At 41.1% G+C, this 25,171-nt stretch overlaps 1 protein-coding gene across 1 annotated transcript in view; it reads left to right on the top strand.

Annotated features, from left to right (window-relative positions):
• The window catches only part of csk (C-terminal Src kinase), an 82,108-nt gene that overhangs the window by 39,800 nt on the left and 17,137 nt on the right, over positions 1 to 25,171 (top strand). The window contains exons 3-5 of the mRNA XM_058998386.1: positions 4,456 to 4,535; positions 19,232 to 19,345; positions 22,516 to 22,628. Coding sequence (XP_058854369.1) covers positions 4,521 to 4,535; positions 19,232 to 19,345; positions 22,516 to 22,628 — 242 coding nt within the window. The 5' untranslated portion in view covers positions 4,456 to 4,520. The remainder of the gene's footprint in view (positions 1 to 4,455; positions 4,536 to 19,231; positions 19,346 to 22,515; positions 22,629 to 25,171) is intronic.

Raw genomic sequence — 25,171 nt, 5'->3', positions numbered from 1 at the left:
TAAACTACCAGCTCTGACCAGGATAAGCCAGTGTTGCGCATTCCCAACGTTTACGAGACAGAAGGCTTACCACTGCTACACTCTTTGTCAGAGACCAGTGATTGCTGGTTGCGTAAAACAGCCTAAGGTATTGACTTGATTGTGTTAATTTAGTTAGTGCAAACCACTTAAACTCAGGAAATACTTCAGAGGAAAACTAAAGGAGAAACTTAACTCCTGTCTTGTAGAACAGCAGGGCTGCCATGGTAACCAGTGATTGGGCCTGGAAGACAGCAGACAGGCCTGTAGCCAGTTTCCCCTGAAGTGTTTCTTGACTTGACAGAGTACTGCTAATGACAAGTTTGATCAGCGATGTGTTGGAATACTGTGTATTAGAATGGACTGGGATTGGAACCCTTCATGTAGCTGAGTATATTGGAATGGATTTCTAGCACAGTTTAAGTACAAATGGACTCTCTAGAGGCTGTCTAGTATTATTTGGTATGGCCTTAGGGTTTTTCTCATAGTTTTACCTGCTTTGTCACAGCATGTATCCGTGTTTTACACAAGTCCAGGGGACCATTGCTTCTGGGCAGTTGTTTCAGTTGCTCAGTACTTGGAAGGCTCTGTACTCTTCAATCTCTTCAGTTAAGTCTAGCAGGTTCAGAAATGGAAAGATATGTTCCACTGTGGGCAATTGCCCCTGCCATTCAGGTACTGTGCAGTGGGCAATTTGCCAAAGTGGAAAATCCAGGCTGGTGTCGACATTTATTCCGAATCAGTAATATTGAAATAAATAGAGTGTTGATACTTAAACATCTTCGCCCATGTATTTGCAATATTCATCTGTGCAGCACTTACATAGTACAGGGGCCCATGTGGAGCTGGGATCACAGGGAATCTCATTGGCAATAGTTCCTGGACGAACGGGAGGTTTTCATGTTTGAAATGAACAAATATTCTTTCATTTTTAATAAGATTGAAAACAAAAGTATCATGTGTACCGTATGACAGTAAAACCAACCCAGAGAGATAAAAATAAAGTGTGTCCCCATCCAGTGACTTAGTAGAGAAAGGAGAGAAGCACGGCTCTGTGGAATGTGTGTGTGATTTACCTCATTTACACATTTCCTTTGCATCTGTGACAGTCGTTTAAAAAATGCTGTTGTATGAATCGATATGAACATGGCCATGTGTACCACTGAATACATTTCAAGCAGCGTTTGTGTATTCAAATATTCATCCTTCAGTAACACTGCAATGTACTATCAGGTATTAAAATGTGTGCACGTTGTATGTTTCCAATCCCATGCTTTTCATATGTAGCTATTACAGGACTTCTTTCGCTCTGGAAAGAGGTCAGTCCAGTATGTGTGTTCTCAATTAGTTTGTGGTTATTGCATTATTAAAATACTGCCGTTTATCATTAGTGTGTGTGTGTGTGTGTGTGTGTTTACTGAAATCCCATACATACAGAGCTCAATGTAAGAGTGACCAGCTACCATAGGGCAGTCTGGTTCACATATCTGTATTAACCAATGTAGAAAGAAAATAAATTTTTTTCATACATGTTCATTTTTATTTATGAATCTTTTAAAAAAAGAAAAATAAATAAATAAATAATCTGGCTTTACCCCATTATAACTTTAACATTAGTTTCTGTAACTAAAAAAGTAAAATCAAAGAAACCTTTGCCACTGCACTCGTAAATTTGGAACATTGTATTTTAATACGAGCCCCACAAGCTATGCAGCAACACTGTGTATTGGGCACACCAGTGTGTTGCACGCTCACCGGGCACGCCTGTGTGTTGCACGCTCACCGGGCACACCAGTGTGTTGCACGCTCACCGGGCACGCCTGTGTGTTGCACGCTCACCGGGCACGCCTGTGTGTTGCACGCTCACCGGGCACGCCTGTGTGTTGCACGCTCACCGGGCACGCCTGTGTGTTGCACGCTCACCGGGCACGCCTGTGTGTTGCACGCTCACCGGACACATCTGTACGAACAGAAAGCTCAAGTTTCCATGATTCAGGAGGAAATAAGAAGAACACAACACACTAACTTCCAGGCAAGGTGAAATCAGTCATTATACAAGAGAAGCTAGCTGTACCACACAACAAAGTGAGCATTGTGATGATGATCCTTTAACCAGAGAATGCATAGAAGAGCAGGCTTATCTAACCACATGTTAATGCACTGTACAAAGCCACCCTATGAGCATGATAACATCAGGGAGCTTGAAGACAAACTACACTGCATTGTATTCCATTACGAAGTATTATTAAATACTGTACCTTTTTTTTTTTTTTTTTGCAGTATAAATATAATTTATTATCACACAGGAAATGTCTCGGGTTGGTCAGGAATTCACTCATGTACTTTTACAGTACTGCTTGCAGTGAGAGTGAAGGAAATGGACGCGCTTTGTTTTCTAAAAGCGCTATGAAAGCTCCCTCATGAATGTTTACCACAGTACATTTGCATGGTAGTTGAGCAGTTTTTCCCTGCTTTTCTCATCTTCATACAATGCATGTACCATGGTTTGCATGTTTAACTGTAACTCTGGGCTTAACAATGCTTGTTTGTGCTTTGCCATGCCTTGTTACCCTTTGATATAATTTTACTATAGAAATGTTTGTAAGGGTAGATGGAATATGTTTGTGCACATACCTACGTATGAAGACTACAAGGATACTTTAGTTGCAATAAAGTATTCATTACCATGGTATAATGACATACTATATTGTATATGGTTTCATTGTAAAAAACACTATTATAATATATAAACCAAAGTTCTGCACCTTTTTATTAAAGTTGTATAATGTGTGAGCAGATGAGATCTGAGCCATCTGTCAAGAACATCCTGTTTCTGTACAGCATGGCCCATCGGAAAAGACTGATTTACCTGCTTCCTGCTCGCGTGGTGCTTTGCATTCGCGCGTTCTGAAAGTACTACTGGGTTATATTTAGATGCTAGAGTTGGGCTGGCGGTTTGGGGGTCTGTGAGTGCATATTGATACGGCAGCAAACACTTGTTTAGGGATTCATGCGAAGGGTGAGCTGCCTATCTGAGCAATTCCCATTAATAAGGCAGGATTGATTTTTATTTTTTCCAAAAATTATGCATTAGTGTGTTTTCCAGATAGAACACCCTAAACTTTATCAAAATAAAAAGGGGATACAATGTAACATTTGGGTATAAATTTTTTTTTACTTTTTAGTGAAAAAAAGTCCCCTGTGACATACTTATTAAATTACCTAAAAGGTAGATAAAGATAATTATCCTATTATAATGTTTTTGTTTGTACAGAAATAAATTGTCACTCCAGAACCATAGTCAACATTCTAAGTTTTTGATATCATAGTTACTGTTACAGCAAGGTCCCCTGAAACATAATGAAATACATGTTGGATGAATAATTATTAGAAGTATACATTTAGATTTAACTGACAGTGAATTGTATACCAAGTGATTTCATACGGACTGTACTCGTTGGCTGGACAGAATCATGAAATCACAGACTGTTACTTTTCTAGAGGATCTCCGATCATATGCAGAATGTTAAAGGGGAAGGCACAGATTTCTTTGTTTTGAAATAAACAATTTGTCAGATTCAGAATACCATGAGTAAAGCATTGTTTGGAAATGTGAACTGGGAACCCCTTCTATCTATACAGTATACAGTACGACACAGGGAGATTTTTGAATTGATCATGGTGTGCAAACCCTTAAATGTAAAGTAAGGCTTCTGGGATCTCCCCTGACAGCTCTCTTTAATATTGAATGCTCCCGTGGCCTGCGTGTGGCGCAGCTCCTTTGGGTGGAGGAATCCCCCATCCTACAGAATTCCTCACAGATCCACTGCGAGTGGCAAACTGAACCTCCATCCAGTCACCAGCATGTATATATTCTGCTCCTTGACAAACTGAACCTCCATCCACTCACCAGCATGTATATGTTCTGCTCTTTTAAGCAGCTGTCAGTACTTCCTGCATCTCTGAATTTGACAAGTTAGGTTTCTTCATGTGGCCTGACTGTATAGATAAATCATGGTAAACAATGGACTGTTCAACTAGTCTGTATATGAAACACATTTTATAACCGAATAGTAAATAGAAAATAAAGGGTCTGCTGTTAGTGCCACCTACCTGTTATACCAGGTACTGCTGAGCATTGTCCCAATTGAGGGTGCTTGAAAATCTTCAGAATATCTCTGGGAAAAGCGTAATGTTAAATCATGGAAAAGTTGAAGAAAGGCGCATGTACATTAAATGTGTAGTTTTGCCCAGTGTTGAGTACTGTAGCTGTACCAGAATAGTATAATGAACAGATTATATCAAGTGCAGCCTTAAAATGAGCCTGATACTTAGAAGAGAAACTGTGCTGCTGCCACTAATCTCACTGATTAATTAAACATGTTTAATAAAGAGTAGCCTGTGAACTGTGTTGACCGTGTTGCTTCTGTCTTGCAGCTCTGATGGTACCAGGTGACTTGTGACTGGCGTGAGGAGGAACCCACTTCCCAATCGACTTCACCATGTCTGGGATTCAGGTATGAGCGCTGGCACAGTGACACTGGGAAGGAAAGATCAGCCCTTTGTAACCCCCTTTCTCACACACACGTATGAATGTCACTCATTTTCCTACATGAAGTGGTGCACATAGCTAGTAACACCCTTTCTTTATTTCTCTATTGATTCTGATTAAATGTTTTAACACTGGGGTGGAAACATCAAGCTTTGTGGTCTGTATCTTTTCTCTCCAATTTATATTTAGATGTTTTCTTACATAATTCTTTTTTTTTAACTTTTATTTCTGTTCCCACTCCCCTCTATAGTGATGTCCTGCTCGGGAGTGCTTTGGGCAACTCATTGAACAGAAAAAGGGAATTCCTCAAATAAAAAAAGAAAACAGCCTTATATGCAGAAGTACCACTGCTAACTTTATCATCATCCAAAATGTTTGCAAATGATCCAATGAGCATCACTAGAAGAGGCTTTTGAAGCCTTGTTATCTTAATCTCATGATGCATTCTCTAATTACTGCACATCCCTCATAGATTCTGTCGGCACGTCTCGCTCTGCGGGAATATTTCCTGTTTCTGTTGCCAAGCAAGCACTGCCTGCGAGAGCCAGCCTCTCTCCAATCAATTACTGGCCTGCTGAGCTAATTCTCCTAATTTCCTCCTCTCCCAGTCCCTGTCAGTCTCATTTGCTTTCCCAATTTCTCTCTCTCTACTTTCTCCCTAAACGTTTAATCATATTCACCCTCTCCCTCACTCGCTGAGAAAGCTCTTAACCAGAGCAATACAGTTACAACTGGGGCTGCAGTACAGCACCGCAAAAACGATGCACAGCACAATGCTGTGAACTGAGTGGACTAGTGAGAAGATCTCCAAGCACTGGTAGTTTGTTGAAGCAACACTATTTTCTGCTGGTTTCCACTCTGGCTCTTGCCAGTATTTGAATGCTCAGTGAACCTCTGAATGGATGAGTCTGTATTTGAAAGAACACGACTCCTGACAGTCCCTTAACACCTCAACAGACAAACCTGAGAGACTTTCTATCAGCTCGTTGATCCTGATCATTCATTTTTACATGTTTGTGTTGGAGTTGCTGTTTCTGCTTCTATCTAGCAGGATTTAACCGGCACACTAACTATTCCAGCCAAAATGCACGGGTCTGCTTGTGGAAAGCACAATGCCATGAGTGTAAGCCTGGTAAAGAATGGACTAAGCAGAAACTAAATAATACAAAACACACACCAAAAAAAAGAATAGAGATATATTCAAAAAATGTAGATGGTATTACATTTTTATTCCTAGCTAACATATTCAATATCCTCTTGCCTGTAACATGTATAATTCCATGGATTCAGTCTTGTGTTTCTACATATAAAATCTGAGGACAAATGAGTATTTAATTATGAAATAATTACTAAGTGGCATGTCAACCATAACTGTTAAACACTCAGTAGTGCTAAAAATGTTATAAATTCAATGACAAATGTTCAAAAGAAGTGTTTTGAAGACATTGAGAAAGACTTTGTAATTGAAGTATGATGTTTCTTTTAGTGTTTCTAACTGAAGTGTTAATAAAGCTTGGTGCTGTGAGAGCACCACTCCCCTCCCCTCCCCATAGCTCTGTGAACCTCTATCATGCAGAAGCAGTCAGGTGCTGTGTGAGCTCCCCTCCCCTCCATATGGCTCTGTGAACCTCTATCCTGCAGAAGCAGTCAGGTGCTGTGTGAGCTCCCCTCCCCTCCCCATAGCTCTGTGAACCTCTATCCTGCAGAAGCGAAGCAGTCAGGTGCTGTGTGAGCTCCCTCCCCTCCCTTCACTCACTCAGAGACTTCCTGGGCTGTCTGCTCCGCCCTTCAGAGCACTAGCTCAGAGACTTCCTGTGCTACCTGCACCTTCCTTTGTAGAGCTCTGGTTTGCACCTTGTTTGCAAACATCATTGCACCGTTGCAAATTTAGCATTTAACAAAAATAAAGGGGGGGCGGGGGTAACGGAAGTAAAGATAGAATGTGTTGAGGGGGAGGGGGGGGAGCCCTATCTGACTTGAACACGAGTCAGTGTTGCTGAGCTGGTATGCTGTGGTTTCCTCATCCTCTGCAAGAAACACAAATCTGTGCTTGGTTCCTTTTGCATTTTGTTTTAAAGCGGCATTTTATCTTGTCGTGTTTTAATTCTGAACTGTAGTAATTTTCCGATGTTTAATTAAACAATATCAAATACATACATCTCTTGGAGAAATTGGAGCACAGCATAGCGGTAGAAGTGGTGTGGATCTCTGTACGAACTGACAGATGCCTCCAATATAACCCCCTGTGGACAATAAGAAATGAATTGCTGACCACATGCTGTGAGGTTTTAATGATTTCCATTACATGAGAGTAGATGTTAAAACTTCATGCTGATTTGAAATCGGCTGTCGCCAAGATAAGCACCAACTAAGATGTAGCTTTACAATAAACTAATGTGATCTGTGTCTCCATCCATTCGCATTCCCTTCCATATGATGATGTAGATATCCTTCTGCCAGGTGTTGATGGCTGAATTGTAATGCTGGCTCCGGAGATCAGCTTATTTTGCCTCCCTAGCGCATCAGCACACACAACTGCTGCGATGCTAGCTCCGGGGATCAACCACAGTGCGGTCTTCCCAGTGCATCAGCATGACAACCATCTGGATTGAGCTAAGTAGGGTACATCTCTGGGGTCTTCAAGTGGGCACCTTCCATCCTCAGTGTTTTGTCAACTAGCCCACGACACCTCAAGAGGGCTTGATGGTGATTCTGGCATCCCAGCATCACCCCCTCCATCCCCCACTCAACTCAGCCCAGCTTACTTACCCGTATATCAGCGTTTCTTTCTTTCTCTTGTGTGCTTGAGATCCCCAACCAGAATCTTTCAGTCTCAACCACAGCCAGTTGCTGCTTCTCTCTGCTGCTTCAGATAAGTTCTTCACTGTGCGACGCAATTCTTGGCCACTGAATCCGACGTCTCTGAGAAACAGAGACTCTCCATCCTCGTTGTTCCGCTTTAGCGGCTAGTTGAGCATACCACAGTTTCTTCCTCTCGTATGCCTCATCTACAGCATCCGCCCATGGCACTATTAACTCTACCAGGTGAACAAGGCGTGCTGATCCAGACCACAAGACAATATCTGGTCGAAGGTTAGTGCTGGCAATCTCAGGTGGAAAAATAAGCCGTTGACCAACATCTGCCAGCATTTTCCAGTCTCCAGCAGCTTCCAGTTGTCCTGGGCGAGACTTGGTTTTAACACCTTTTCTTGGTGGTTGCTCTCCTGGGCGAAGGAATGTTGTCTTTTATGTGTAATGGTTTTTTTTTTTTTTTTTTTTTTTTTAAATTTAGTCGTTGCCAATTTATTTTTTTTTATTATTTTCTCCCCAATTTGAAATGCCCAATTATTTTTAGGCTCAGCTCACCGCTACCACCTGACTCGGTAGGGGAGAAGATGAACACACGCTGTCCTCCGAAGCGTGTGCCGTCAGCCGCCCACTTCTTTACACTCTGCAGACTCACCGTGCAGCCGCCTCAGAGCTACAGCGTCGGAGGACAACGCAGCTCTGGGCAGCTTACAGGCAAACCCGCAGGCGCCCGGCCAGACTACAGGGGTCGCTGGTGCGCGGTGAGCCGAGGACACCCTGGCCGACCTAACCCTCCCTCCCCCCGGACGACAATGTGTAATGTTTTGATGGAACTGGTGGCAACTTATTGGTCATGTTATGCTTGTCTTCCAATGCTAAGGCCAAACATTGCAGCACCTGGTCATGGTGCCAAGTAAACCGTCCTTGGCTAAGAGCCACCTTACATCCTGTTAAAATGTGCCTTACAGTTGCAGGTGATGAACACAAAGGACATAAGGGATCCTCTCCTACCCAGAGGTTTAGGTTCTGTGGTGATGGGAGAACATCATATGTTGACCTGATGAAGAAACTGATCCTTCTGTGTTCCGTTGTCAATGGATCTTGCTAGCTGATCTTGCGTTGTTCCACACTCTCCCATCTCATCCATTCTCCCTGCTTGGCCTATGAAACGGCCTTTACGCACCTCATCCTCTCCTTCTGCTTTTGCACCTCGTTGACTACCAGCTTCCTCCATTGAGCTGGGGCTGCCTTGTGCCATGTAGGAGGAGGTGAACTGAGACCAAGACCCCCTCTTCCATGCTGAACTTGCCCCATGATATCACCGATTCGAAGGCTTCCACGGCTTTCTTTGCCTCTTCCAATTTTTAACACGGGTGCTGCCTCCCTTACGCATTTGTCTCGTGACTACTAATGTCATTTCCAGTCAGACCTGGGCGCACTTAAACTCCTCGGTTAGAGCGGAGATTGGTAGCTGCAGTATTTCTTTACCATAAAGTCCCACTCTGCTGAGGCAGAGTGGAACTCCCAACCATTTCCTGATGTATGAACTGGTTAAAGCTTCCAGCTTCTCTACTGTTGTCAAAGAAACCTCATACACAGTCAGTGGCCACAGCAACCTCGGCAGTAGACCAAACTGAAAACACCAGAGTTTTAGTTTGCCTGGTAAAGCGCTGCTGTCTATGCTCTTCAACCCTTTGACTGCTTGTTGTCTAACTTCTCCCACATGAACTGTGTCCTTTAGATCCCAGCAGTACCATCTCCCAAGACTTTTTCTTCAATTTAAACATAAAGCAAAGGCATACACAGCCATTCCAAAACACTGAAGCCTGCTGAGCCCATGCATTTGCACACTATATCTTTATTTCAATTATTTAACCACCCAGCTGCCCCTTTTATTTTGGCAATTTCCAAATTTTTTTTTTCATTCTTATCCCTCAAATAAGTAATGTGGATGTTTTCAAAACAATTTTTGCTATTTTAAAATACACACTTTTTTGTTATTATGAAAAAGGAAATACAGTATTTCAATAGAACTTTAACAAAATAACAACAATGTTTACAATTGTAGGATTATAATATAGATCACATCATAACATTTTCTTTCCAATGACAGCATTATATAAGTATAAATAGCATAATTTTTTACAATTGCAGCATTGTAATAACATTATGTCTGGGAGATGCTCGCTCATGCAGTCTAAACCATTCAGAAGGGGGGCTCGCGATGTCTGTGAGACGCTCGCTCATGCAGTCTAAACCGTTCAGAAGGGGGGCTCGCGATGTCTGGGAGACGCTCGCTCATGCAGTCTAAACCGTTCAGAAGGGGGGCTCGCGATGTCTGGGAGACGCTCGCTCATGCAGTCTAAACCGTTCAGAAGGGGGGCTCGCGATGTCTGGGAGACGCTCGCTCATGCAGTCTAAACCGTTCAGAAGGGGGGCTCGCGATGTCTGGGAGACGCTTGCTCATGCAGTCTAAACCGTTCAGAAGGGGGGCTTGCGATGTCTGGGAGATGCTCGCTCATGCAGTCTAAACCGTTCAGAAGGGGGGCTCGCGATGTCTGGGAGATGCTCGCTCATGCAGTCTAAACCGTTCAGAAGGGGGGCTCGCGATGTCTGGGAGATGCTCGCTCATGCAGTCTAAACCGTTTAGAAGGGGGGCTCGCGATGTCTGGGAGATGCTCGCTCATGCAGTCTAAACCGTTCAGAAGGGGGGCTCGGGGCTCGCGATGTCTGGGAGGCGCTCGCTCATGCAGTCTAAACCGTTCAGAAGGGGGGCTCGCGATGTCTGGGAGACGCTCGCTCATGCAGTCTAAACCGTTCAGAAGGGGGGCTCGCGATGTCTGGGAGACGCTCGCTCATCTAAACCGTTCAGAAGGGGGGCTCGCAATGTCTGGGAGACGCTCGCATGTGTGTTAACTCTGGAGGCATGCGCTCTTTATGCTGAAGAGACAAACAACAGTACTGGGATTTGGAGTCAGTCAGCACCGCATGTTAATCCTCTGTATGAAATGAGTGTTGTATGTGTAGTGTGTGAAAAAATTCATTCTATAGTAATGCACAGGCTTATAGGTGCGTTTTTCATGTGCAGTGTGTGAAAAAATACATTCTATAATGCACAGGCTTATAGATGGCTAAAAATGGATTAGAAAATGACCCGTAGTCACTGCAGTCCAAACACAACAAAGCTGCTGCCAAGTAGATTCCTTATCTCGGGAAGCGCAGGTGTATGCAGGTTCACAGTGCAGTACAACGTCGCATATCCGACCTCCTGTGGACTGGGGTGTAGGCGAATATGTGAACAAGTCGGATTTGTGAACATCTATAGAAAATTACATTTACACATGCATAAATAGGTTAGTGAACAAAAACAACACTCAAACTGCTTTAAACACAGGGACATTCTTTGCTTTAAAAGTATGCAAACGTAAACAAGATGAATTAGGCTACAGTACACAGTGTTGCTATGCGGTTTACTATAAGCCATCTCCACGCAAAGCTTAAAAAAAATAAATAATTCAAAACAAACTGTAAATGTACAGTAACCTGCAACTGATGGCTTCTTTCTTAACTCTAGAAGTCCCTGCCTCCCTGGTTCTGCTTTCTTAATATCTCTGTCACGGTACTTTGCGCTCTTTCTTGATAGTGCCAACAGCCGATAAGAAGCTCGGTTTAAATATTGCTTCGGCTATTTTAAACAAATGGCCGGTAAGCATTGCGTTTATGAAGCTTGCTTTGTTTAATTAAAATGCATTTAAAAGCTACAACAACACGCTGCCAATATCTACAACTGTGCGCTCCATCATATAAACACATTGCACAGAAAAAGAGTAAAACACAAAGCTTTCTGGTGTATTGAAACGTCACTGCTACACACAGCTGACTGACACACGCACACAGCCCGTCTCTCTTAAAGGGGAACTTGCTGCCAGTACCAACCATTACTCTCGTAGCCTAATTTTAATATTTGTTTATTTATTTATTTAGCGGTGGTTAATTGATCAGGGCGGTTATGCGACGGTCAGATCTGCAGCGTTCTGCTGTACTGGATTTTTGATTAAAGCTTCCATGTTTACCCAGAATTTTGTAAAACTGTATACTATTTGCATTTCTTCCATAGACCAGAGTGATCAGGACCAAATCACAAAGAAATACAATCTTAGGACAATCTTGTACAACGTGAAACTGCAAATCCCAAATCAGAGGCATCAGTATCATAAAGGACCATATCCTACACCCTTCATGTGCATGTGTACAAGCCTGACAGACTGGCTGCCTGATATACACCAGGGTTATGGTACCAATAGAATTGCATAAGCGATTATAAAGTGTGACAGATGTATGAATGGACAGTAGTCTTCAGTAACACCCCCTGCAGAGAATAATAATGACTTACTGAACACATTCTGCGGCTGCTGTATCTAAAGTTTAGGTAATTTAAAAAAAAAAAATTATTTAGTCGTTGCCAATTATTTTTATTATTTTCTCCCCAATTTAGCAATTATTTTTAGGCTCAGCTCACCGCTACCACCCCTGCGCTGACTCGGGAGGGCGAAGACGAACACACGCTGTCCTCCAAAGCGTGTGCCGTCAGCCGACCGCTTTTTTTCACACTGCGGACCCTCCATGCAGCCACCCAAGAGCTACAGCGTCGGAGGACAACGCAGCTCTCGGGCAGCTTACAGGCAAGCCCGCAGGCGCCCGGCGAGACTACAGGGGTCGCTGGTGCACGGTGAGCCGAGGACACCCTGGCCAACCAAACCCTCCCTCCCCCTGGGCGGCGCTTGGACAATTGAGCGCCGCCCCCTGAAAGCTCCCATCCTCGGTCAGCAAAGGAATAGCCTGGACTCGAACTCGCGACGTCCAGACTATAGACCACATCCTGCACTCCACACGGAGCGCCTTTTACTGGATGCGCCACTCGAGCCCTTTGACTGAACTTTTTAAAAGGACATTTAAATGAATCCTTTTTTTTTTATATTTTACATCAAAATACCTTCTCTGCCATACTGTTTTCCATGCCCACAGTAACAGCCACACTTTAGCACTGACACTGAATGGGGTGTGTGATGGGCTCCAGGTTGTGTCACTGACACTGGATGGGGTGTGTGATGGGCTCCAGGTTGTGTCACTGACACTGGATGGGGTGTGTGATGGGCTCCAGGTTGTGTCACTGACACTGGATGGGGTGTGTGATGGGCTCCAGGTTGTATCACTGACACTGGATGGGGTGTGTGATGGGCTCCAGGTTGTATCACTGACACTGGATGGGGTGTTTTACCATCATGTTTAGGGATTTCAGCTTTTAAACGTGTTTATTTTGTTGTGTTTACACAGTACATAAATTGTTTAATCGGTAACATTTAAAAATAACGTCCACAAATTCCTAATAAATTTTGACTGAATGCCGCAGGAATAACACCTGGATATCTTGTGCACTTCCTCTGAGTTCTGAAGTCATTCATTTTGAGTTCAGCCCTATTAATATAGGGGTGGGTTTAATTACCCCAATTCATTCCATGTTCCTTTGCATGTGTAAAGCATGCATGACGAATTCATACTCTCTTACTCGCCCACCAGGGGATTGTGAGAAGTGTTCATATTTTATTTACATTTTCTACTATATAAAAATGAAAGCTGCACAATTATTTTATTGTAAAAATGGAAGAGTGACACACATTGGTAATTGTGGAGTAAAGGAGAGCGAGGATGGGAAGGTGATGTGTAGCAATGTGTTGGATTTCGTGTCGATACATGCTTTTGACATCAAATGTAGACAGTATTGTTAATGAACAAGCATATTTCAGATCCAAGTGAATTCTGTTAAAAATCAGTATTGATTCAGGAGCATATGTTGAGGTCGCATGCATGTTAATTGAACTCAAGTACTTCAGATTATATTATTTTTTTAAATACAAAGTGTTCTCGTTTGAATGTAAGCTGTGCCTTGCTGTTTAAATAATATGCACAGCAGCGTTAGTTATTGGATCGTCTGATAAAAATTCTGTTTTGTTCTTGATTTTGAATAATGAATATTGTTGATGCATGGATTATTGTAGATCAATGCGTCTGTGATAATCGATTAAGAAATGAGGTTGCCAATTGCACCACCAGTGCAGTGTTATTCATTCAATATTTACGCTTTTCAATATACACACAAATATTCAGCGTATATACATCAGTCTCATCAACATTAATGTTGTAGTGCATTAAAAAAAATTAACCACTCTGGAGGGCTTTTAATTACAAAAATTGGCAAGATATTAAAACATTTAAAAGTGTTTTATCCTAAAGTTTAACATTAAGGACATTGAACTGAATGTAACTTCCCTACTGATAAAACTTCGCTGGTTCTCTGGCTGTTCACCCCTTTAGCACTTGATCACACCCACACAGCATAGGGGCCGCCAGTGTGTGTAACACTAGCTGGTATGAAGTCTGTGTTGCACTCATAACAACATAAGAAAGTTTACAAACGAGAGGAGGCCATTCAGACCATCTTGCTTGTTTGGTTGTTAGTAGCTTATTGATCCCAGAATCTCATCAAGCAGCTTCTTGAAGGATCTCAGGGTGTCGGCTTCAACAACATTACTGGGGAGTTGGTTCCAGACCCTGACAATTCTCTGTGTAAAAAAGTGCCTCCTATTTTCTGTTCTGAATGCCCCTTTATTTAATATCCATTTGTTACCCCTGGTCCTTGTTTCTTTTTTCAGGTCAAAAAAGTCCCCTGTGTCGACATTGTCTATACCGTTTAGGATTTTGAATGCTTGAATCAGATCACCGCGTAGTCTTCTTTGTTCAAGACTGAATAGATTCAATTATTTTAGCCTGTCTGCATACAACATGCCTTTTAAACCCGGGATAATTTGGGCCACCAGTGTGTGTAACACTAGCTGGCATGATGTCTGTGTTGCACTCCGGGGCTGCCAGTGTGTGTAACACTAGCTGGCATGATGTCTGTGTTGGACTCCGGGGCTGCCAGTGTGTGTAACACTAGCTGGCATGAAGTCTGTGTTGCACTCCGGGGCTGCCAGTGTGTGTAACACTAGCTGGCATGAAGTCTGTGTTGCACTCCGGGACTGCCAGTGTGTGTAACACTAGCTGGCATGAAGTCTGTGTTGCACTCCGGGGCTGCCAGTGTGTGTAACACTAGCTGGCATGAAGTCTGTGTTGCACTCCGGGGCTGCCAGTGTGTGTAACACTAGCTGGCATGAAGTCTGTGTTGCACTCCGGGGCTGCCAGTGTGTGTAACACTAGCTGGCATGATGTCTGTGTTGCACTCCGGGGCTGCCAGTGTGTGTAACACTAGCTGGCATGATGTCTGTGTTGGACTCCGGGGCTGCCAGTGTGTGTAACACTAGCTGGCATGATGTCTGTGTTGGACTTGTTTGGGTGACTTTTTGAGGTAGCGTGGGGGGGAATGACCTTGCTCCTCTGGCCAGACGTCCTCCAGCCCCCCTTAGCAAGTGGACAGAGCCTCTTTGTTCTCTGAGGGCTCTCTTTGTATTGATAGTGACTGTAAATCTGCTCCCAAGGAGAATCAGTCACTTCATAAAGAAGCTTCTGGTCACACAGCTGGTCCTTTCCCTTTTGTTTCACAGATACAATCATGCATGTTTAAAAGGCTAATACACTGCTTTCTGCAGAAGAGATGTGAATGCACAGTGAATTGAGAGCCTGGTGCTCCATTGTGAGTAAAGCAGTGCTAAGCATTATAGTAAAACATAGCAGAGCTGTGATTATCACAGTAACTCTAATCAACACAGAGCTTGCCTTGCTCTTCAGAAGGGTCTCCTGCAGCCCAGCGTATACAAGGGAACCTTTCCAAGCAAGACATGATCATACCTGCTGAACACACAAAATGAAGGGAAGCATTAACACTGCATTGAGAGTTGTCACTGTGGTAATGTCGTATAGAGACATGGTCAGTTTGCGAGTTGTGATAATGTCGTATAGAGACATGGTCAGTTTGAGAGTTGTCACTGTGATAATGTCCTATAGAGACATGGTCAGTTTGAGAGTTGTCACTGTGATAATGTCCTATAGAGACATGGTCAGTTTGAGAGTTGTGATAATGTCGTATAGAGACATGGTCAGTTTGAGAGTTGTGATAATGTCGTATAGAGACATGGTCAGTTTGAGAGTTGTGGTAATGTCATATAGAGACATGGTTAGTTTGAGAGTTGTCACTGTGATAATGTCCTATAGAGACATGGTCAGTTTGAGAGTTGTCACTGTGATAATGTCCTATAGAGACATGGTCAGTTTGAGAGTTGTGATAATGTCCTATAGAGACATGGTCAGTTTGAGAGTTGTGATAATGTCGTATAGAGACATGGTCAGTTTGAGAGTTGTGGTAATGTCATATAGAGACATGGTTAGTTTGAGAGTTGTCACTGTGATAATGTCGTATAGAGACACGGTTAATCCAATGTGTAAAACTCTAGTTACTGCCATTTGTTTTACCACCACACCTGACTTTTTAAAATATTAATTTCAGGTAAATTACATGAAAAACAGCCTCAATTTTTTTTTATTTTACCACATTGCAAATGACGTACCCACCCTAGAAGGATATATTAGGAAACAGAACGTTCTATTCTGGGTCCCTGTGACAGAGATCAAATGATTCTTGACCTGTGAGGGCACTGTGTAACGGGAACAGAGTACCCTTAACTAAATGGCACGACAATTTATTCCGTGGGGTAGGTGGAGGTCATTTAGGAAAGGGCGAAGCTACGGTATCCAAACTCAGTGACCCAGACGGTTAACGGTGTGGCATCAGAGGATTGGAGGAGCGGATGCGCTCGTTAACCTAGGGGTCATGAGCGAGGATATAAATAAGGGTCATAGTGGACATGATCTGTTCCTTTTGTGAATGGTTAGGAAAGAACCTGAAAGGAGTCCCTGCATGTAAAAACAGTGAGTGTTCTGTTAGTCTGTCTTGTAAACGTTGTTTGTTTGTTTAGTTTGTTAAAAGGTTACTAACACGATCCGGAGCTGCAGCCACAGGCCAGCATTAAACCCGGACACCAGCACTTCACTTTCCACTGAGAACTGTCTTTTCACCACAAGCACTTAAATCACGCACCGTAGGAACTGTGTCTTTGTGTTTTGTGTCTTTGTGTGGGTGATAAAACTGGATTTTTTGGTTGCGGGTCAAACCTGTGGGATTTTATAAAACCAAAGTGATACACGATCTGCTGTAATCACTTCCAGCATTATTATTTACAGGTGTTTTGCCTTAAGGCTCTGGATATTGTAATTTATCAATAAACACCCTTGCAGCTGTTAGTAATTGTCCATGTGATTTGTACCTGCACCGCACGCACTCACCTATATCTCACCACTTTGCCACAGTCCCAAACGTCCTTTTAAACATAGCCAGGCAGTGTGTGTGTCAGTCATTCATGCGCGGAATGTTAGACTAAATCCACATCAGTTGAATTATGAATATGTACAGTGATGTGTGGTGAATCGGGAAAAGAAGCCCACTATGGATTATCTGATACACCAGTTTACCACTTTGAGTTATGTATCCCACATTAAAAAACATTTTCATTCTAATGATATTCATTCAAAATGCCACTGATAATACAGAAATACACAGATGTTGAATAGATCTTAAGAATTACAGTAAAAGTGTTGATCTACAGAAATGCATTTAAAAACTTGGAGAGAGGAAAGCACATCATTGATCAGTGTGTAGCTGGTGAATGACAAATCCCCAATTCTGTTATCTGTTTGAATTGGAAAAGGAATCAATTAAAATATGAAAGGGTGACTTCCTAGAAGTATTTTAAATTAGAATAAATACTTCTAAATGCTGCTGCATGACATAGTTAATGTAACAGCAGTTGTAGAGCTAGCATACAGATATTAGTAAAGATCAAATAAACTTTGAGCTGTACTGAAACAGCGTCTTACTCCTCAGTCCTGTATTATTGTTAGTGTCACACACACACAGGTGGGGTCCGGCCTGATTCACAGACAGCCTTTGGAAAAGGGACTGCATTGTAGATCTGGCAGCCTCTGTTAATGTCCGAGTTCTTGTAATTCCAGTCGTGTAGGGTGGGGGTGAGGGTTTGTGTTCTTATCAGAAATGCATCTTGTTTGAATAATACACCCTGTGTTTCCAGGCATTTACCTTTAAAAGCCCCACAATCTGCAGGGTTTTGGCTCATTTTCAAATATGCAAAAGGAGCCAGCCAGTTTAACCAGTTTGTTCAGAATACCGCCGCTAGAATTCTGACTAAAACCAGAAAAAGTGAACATGTTACCCCTGTTTAGTCCTCTTTACACTGGCTCCCTGTGCAGTATAGAATTGATTAAGATTTTGCTGTTAACTTACAGGGCCCTGAATGGATTAGCACCTAGTTATTTGCAAGAGTTACTGACCACATATCTTCCAAACCGCACTCTGAGATCACAGGATGCAGAGCTGCTGGTTATTCATAGGGTCATTAAAAGCAACGCGGGAGGTAGGGCTTTTTCTTGAAAAGCTCCTAAATTATGGAATGCACTGCCTTCGTTTGTCAGGGAAGTTGGGACCGTTAGTTTTCAAGTTAAGACTAAAAACACACTTTTATAAAATGGCTTTCTTATCTTAGTGGGTTTTAATGCAACTTTAAAGTTGTTGTTTTTGTATTGTGTATACTGATATTTAAATCTGTTATTTAAATGGTCTGACTGTGGCAGTTGTATGTGTGACATGCCATACAAATGTATTGTGGTTTGTTCTTTTTTTCTGCTATGTACTGTACAGTGCTTTGCAACACTTTTGCATAAAAAGCACTATGTAAATGCAGTAAGTAAATAAAAACCAGCACAGAATGACAGGCCAGAACAACAGTAAAATTATTTACAGATTTATATTATTATTAATAATAATAATAATAATAATAATAATAATAATAATAATAATAATAATAATAATCATCATCATCAATGTACTTTAAAAGGACCTTGTGTAATTTGTGTTTATCTTGCTTAATCTGCATTGTTCTTGGTGGCATTTTGAAGTAGAAATGTGTTATTGTGCGTCTCTTAAGTAACAAATTCAAGTTTGACAGAATTTTGTAACCGGAAACTTAATATTTTTATGACTTTTTTCTTTTTTTGGTTAAGTGAACCATTTAAGTTGGGCTGCATTTTTAATCAGTGTATGCTTAAAATAAGAATTTAACAAACGTTGTGGTTGAGATTGTGTAGGCTGCTTTTTCTTTTCTACTGTCCAGTATAGGTGGAAGTTATAATACGCAATGTTTGACATAATATATATATATATATATATATATATATATATATATATATATATATATATATATATATATATATATTGTTCTACAGAAGTGTTTTACTAGTACAAATGTAAAGTGTTATTTTTGTTTGACTTGTAAAAGTTATTCTTTGTATTTAATTTCCTGAAGTAAATGCAACAAGTAAACAATACCTATTGATTTTGTAACATTTATAATTATAAAACAGTTTAAGTATAGGTCCTATGGGTTCTAGTAGTTTACAATCGCTTACCTGCAGTATCTATTGTTATCGGTATCCTATCGGTATCGGCTGATAAGGGTAGATAACCATCGGCTATCGTATCGGCCAAGAAAAGCACATCGGTGCACCCCTAATAAAGACTTCTACTTGAAACATTTGTCAAACTAGATTATTTTAGTATTGCTACAAAGTATTTCAGCCCCATAAAACATTTTATCAAACATTTTTTCCTCCACTTGTTTTTTTGGTCTAGTCTAAATAAAGATGATGTAGTTGAGCTTGTTTTGTTCCAGTTTGCTGGGCCTGTCTCTCCAGCTCCCCCTAGTGACTGTATTGTGCTCTCTTCATCCACAGACAACGTGGCCTGCTGGCACCGAATGCATAGCCAAGTACAACTTCCAGGGCGATGCTGAGCAGGACCTGCCGTTCAGCAAAGGAGACGTCTTAACCATCATCGAAGTCACCAAGGTAACCAGGGGCATGGGCAGTAACAAGACTGCACCTTTATAGCCAATACACTGCTGTGCTTTAAACTGCTTCTTAAACATTGAACTGAACATATCACTGCGCATTCGGGAACATTCGATGAATTATAATAATAGAAAACTACATTGTGGAGGACTCGCATACACTATAAACATCATTCAAACCACTGTGTTATAATAATAGAAAACTACATTGTGGAGGACTCGCATACACTATAAACATCATTCAAACCACTGTGTTATAATAATAGAAAACTACATTGTGGAGGACTCGCATACACTATAAACATCATTCAAACCACTGTGTTATAATAATAGAAAACTACATTGTGGAGGACTCGCATACACTATAAACATCATTCAAACCACTGTGTTATAATAATAGAAAACTACATTGTGGAGGACTCGCATACACTATAAACATCATTCAAACCACTGTGTTATAATAATAGAAAACTACATTGTGGAGGACTCGCATACACTATAAACATCATTCAAACCACTGTGTTATAATAATAGAAAACTACATTGTGGAGGACTCGCATACACTATAAACATCATTCAAACCACTGTGTTATAATAATAGAAAACTACATTGTGGAGGACTCGCATACACTATAAACATCATTCAAACCACTGTGTTATAATAATAGAAAACTACATTGTGGAGGACTCGCATACACTATAAACATCATTCAAACCACTGTGTTATAATAATAGAAAACTACATTGTGGAGGACTCACATACACTATAAACATCATTCAAACCACTGTGTTATAATAATAGAAAACTACATTGTGGAGGACTCACATACACTATAAACATCATTCAAACCACTGTGTTATAATAATAGAAAACTACATTGTGGAGGACTCGCATACACTATAAACATCATTCAAACCACTGTGTTATAATAATAGAAAACTACATTGTGGAGGACTCACATACACTATAAACATCATTCAAACCACTGTGTTATAATAATAGAAAACTACATTGTGGAGGACTCGCATACACTATAAACATCATTCAAACCACTGTGTTATAATAATAGAAAACTACATTGTGGAGGACTCGCATACACTATAAACATCATTCAAACCACTGTGTTATAATAATAGAAAACTACATTGTGGAGGACTCGCATACACTATAAACATCATTCAAACCACTGTGTTATAATAATAGAAAACTACATTGTGGAGGACTCGCATACACTATAAACATCATTCAAACCACTGTGTTATAATAATAGAAAACTACATTGTGGAGGACTCGCATACACTATAAACATCATTCAAACCACTGTGTTATAATAATAGAAAACTACATTGTGGAGGACTCGCATACACTATAAACATCATTCAAACCACTGTGTTATAATAATAGAAAACTACATTGTGGAGGACTCGCATACACTATAAACATCATTCAAACCACTGTGTTATAATAATAGAAAACTACATTGTGGAGGACTCGCATACACTATAAACATCATTCAAACCACTGTGTTATAATAATAGAAAACTACATTGTGGAGGACTCGCATACACTATAAACATCATTCAAACCACTGTGTTATAATAATAGAAAACTACATTGTGGAGGACTCGCATACACTATAAACATCATTCAAACCACTGTGTTATAATAATAGAAAACTACATTGTGGAGGACTCGCATACACTATAAACATCATTCAAACCACTGTGTTATAATAATAGAAAACTACATTGTGGAGGACTCGCATACACTATAAACATCATTCAAACCACTGTGTTATAATAATAGAAAACTACATTGTGGAGGACTCGCATACACTATAAACATCATTCAAACCACTGTGTTATAATAATAGAAAACTACATTGTGGAGGACTCGCATACACTATAAACATCATTCAAACCACTGTGTTATAATAATAGAAAACTACATTGTGGAGGACTCGCATACACTATAAACATCATTCAAACCACTGTGTTATAATAATAGAAAACTACATTGTGGAGGACTCACATACACTATAAACATCATTCAAACCACTGTGTTATAATAATAGAAAACTACATTGTGGAGGACTCACATACACTATAAACATCATTCAAACCACTGTGTTATAATAATAGAAAACTACATTGTGGAGGACTCGCTACACTATAAACATCATTCAAACCACTGTGTTATAATAATAGAAAACTACATTGTGGAGGACTCACATACACTATAAACATCATTCAAACCACTGTGTTATAATAATAGAAAACTACATTGTGGAGGACTCGCATACACTATAAACATCATTCAAACCACTGTGTTATAATAATAGAAAACTACATTGTGGAGGACTCGCATACACTATAAACATCATTCAAACCACTGTGTTATAATAATAGAAAACTACATTGTGGAGGACTCGCATACACTATAAACATCATTCAAACCACTGTGTTATAATAATAGAAAACTACATTGTGGAGGACTCGCATACACTATAAACATCATTCAAACCACTGTGTTATAATAATAGAAAACTACATTGTGGAGGACTCGCATACACTATAAACATCATTCAAACCACTGTGTTATAATAATAGAAAACTACATTGTGGAGGACTCGCATACACTATAAACATCATTCAAACCACTGTGTTATAATAATAGAAAACTACATTGTGGAGGACTCACATACACTATAAACATCATTCAAACCACTGTGTTATAATAATAGAAAACTACATTGTGGAGGACTCACATACACTATAAACATCATTCAAACCACTGTGTTATAATAATAGAAAACTACATTGTGGAGGACTCGCTACACTATAAACATCATTCAAACCACTGTGTTATAATAATAGAAAACTACATTGTGGAGGACTCACATACACTATAAACATCATTCAAACCACTGTGTTATAATAATAGAAAACTACATTGTGGAGGACTCGCTACACTATAAACATCATTCAAAACAACAGTGGTGCTGCTTCAGCTCTGTGCGAGTGTTTACCACCTACTGAAAAGAGGGGCTGTACTCCGGCCTCTTCCTTTATCAGTCTCCTCAAACGTTTGTCTGCTTGATCCATTTTTTTTATTGTTATTATTTTTTAGTTGATAACATGTTTTCCTCTCCTGATATTTTATTATAGGACCCAAACTGGTACAAAGCGAAAAACATTGTGGGGCGGGAGGGCATCATCCCAGCGAACTATGTGCAGAAAAGGGAAGGAGTGAAATCAGGGAGCAAGCTCAGCCTCATGCCGTGAGTACCATGGGGATGGGGTGGCTGCTTAATCGTATTCAGGGATTGTGCTGGGAAACAAATCACTGCAGAGCACAAGTCCTTTTGAATCATGAAATGTTTCATGATGCATGTTGTATCCTGACCCGTGTCGTCTTGTAACAGAAAGAATTTCACACAGTTTGAGCAGCCAGGACCCCAAACTGCACGAGATGACATGTCTTCTCCTATAAGAGACACCCTGCACTCAACCCTAACTAACCCTAGAACTTCGGAACTTGTATGAATTGTGACTTCAAGGGTTTATTTGAACCTTGCATCAATAAGTTGATTTTTTTTTTGATAAGATCATGTAAAATCATTCAGTCGCCACAATGGATTTTGTCAGTTCTAAGTCCAGCTCTTGTGATCTTTGTGAGGTTAGTTGATTTGGAGTCTAAAAGCTCACCCTCTTCTGTTCTGATGGGACCACTTTTACATCTGCAATCATATCGCGGCATGTTCATTTCACAATCTCAGGCTAAGAAGCTTCCTGTAGTTGCTTAGAAGCAGGTAGGCTATTTCTATATTTTAGTGCATTTGGAATCCCAGAATCTAAATGTTCCAGTTTCAGGTTGCATTTCTTCATCTTCCTTCTTGATCCCTCGCTGCCTGAGCAGTGCTGTTTGCTGGAGACACTTGTCCTTCTTGATCCCTCGCTGCCTGAGCAGTGCTGTTTGCTGGAGACACTTGTCCTTCTTGATCCCTCGCTGCCTGAGCAGTGCTGTTTGCTGGAGACACTTGTCCTTCTTGATCCCTCACTGCCTGAGCAGTGCTGTTTGCTGGAGACGCATGTCCTTCTTGATCCCTCACTGCCTGAGCAGTGCTGTTTGCGGGAGACACTTGCCCTTCTTGATCCCTCACTGCCTGAGCAGTGCTGTTTGCTAGAGACACTTGTCCTTCTTGATCCCTCACTGCCTGAGCAGTGCTGTTTGCTAGAGACACTTGCCCTTCTTGATCCCTCACTGCCTGAGCAGTGCTGTTTGCTGGAGACGCATGTCCTTCTTGATCCCTCACTGCCTGAGCAGTGCTGTTTGCTGGAGACACTTGCCCTTCATGATCCCTTACTGCCTGAGCAGTGCTGTTTGCTAGAGACACTTGTCCTTCTTGATCCCTCACTGCCTCTTTAGTGCTGTTTTCTGGAGACACTTGTCCTTCTTGATCCCTCACTGCCTGAGCAGTGCTGTTTGTTGGAGACACTTGGAAACACTGGAAACAAAGTTGATTGAGATTTTGGTCCCTGAGGTGTTTAAACAGTATTCCAAAACATGACCCTATTATTTAGTTGCACACACAGCATACTAGAACATAAACTGAACTGTATACATGGTATTCTGCATATTTAGGACATATTCTTTAAAAGTGCATGATTGAAAGTGATGGGGTTGAAGCAGTCCAGTGGGATCTATCATAGAGTGCATGTAGTAGGAAACACAGAGAGAGCAAGGCCAGGCCTGTCAGTTAAGTGCTGATTGTGGGAGTCTGAGCCTTGTAGGGTCTGCCCCCTGGTGGTGAGAACTGGTATGTGCAGGAGCTTATAGAAAATAAACCAAATCCCATTCCATCAATGGGAAGCCAGCATGTTTCCAGCACTCCATTCCTAGCTCTCCAGCACAGACACCCTGCACCCTAATATAATAACAAGCACCAGTCTAAATACTTCATTCCCACAGTGCTGGGATGCGCATGGGCTTTTCATCTTTGAATAGTCTTTCAAAATTGAAAGAAATATTAGAATATTCTTTCTTTAATTAGCTGGAAAACAAAAGTGTAATTCATACCCTATGAGAGAGAAAACTAATAAAATAAACCTGGTCCCACTTCAAGTGAACTCTAAAGGAGAGTAGCAATGTTCTGTGCAGTAGCCTGGCCTTTAATTCAGATGCTTTTCTTTGCACAATATGTTTTTAATTCAGTTCATTGAAATGAAGAAATGTCGTGATTGTGCCCCTGAATAAATTCCATACATGTGTTGAGCTTGTGGCATATTTGTTCCAGCGCTACAAGCATGTCAAGCTGAAAGTGAATTAGAAAGCTGTAGAGAAGTAAAGCAGATGCAATCTAATAAAACAGATACACTAAAAAGCTGTGAAACCCAGGAGCACAGCTGGTGCTGCTTGTGAACAAACTCAGATTCAATTGCAGTGCTTCATTACAATGCAGTGGCCTTCTGGGTAAATAAAAAGACCACCCCACTAATCTATTGTGCATGGGAAAATCGAAATAGTTCATTAAAATGAAGAATACCCTACAGCTTGTATGAAAGTGGACCCCTGGTTAAAATAACACGTGGAGCAATCACTTCTTTCCTGTGTTTAATGAAGTTTGACCAACTGCCTTCTCTTCAGAATGAAACTTTGTGTGCTCTTCAGCGGTGTGCTTGTGAACATAGTCAACTGTCCCTAAAGTTTGTCAGGATAGTTTAACCCGATCAGAAGCATGGGTGCAATATCAGACGTGACCCAACTCGACCACCACACACATTTGGAGGAAGACATTTCTGCATTGTACGCCGTAAAAAGTGA

This window comes from Acipenser ruthenus, chromosome 24, assembly GCF_902713425.1.
Source record: "Acipenser ruthenus chromosome 24, fAciRut3.2 maternal haplotype, whole genome shotgun sequence".
NCBI lineage: Eukaryota > Metazoa > Chordata > Actinopteri > Acipenseriformes > Acipenseridae > Acipenser > Acipenser ruthenus.
The sequence above is the reverse complement of the archived record's forward strand: the minus strand, read 5'-3'. Positions and strand labels throughout refer to the sequence as shown.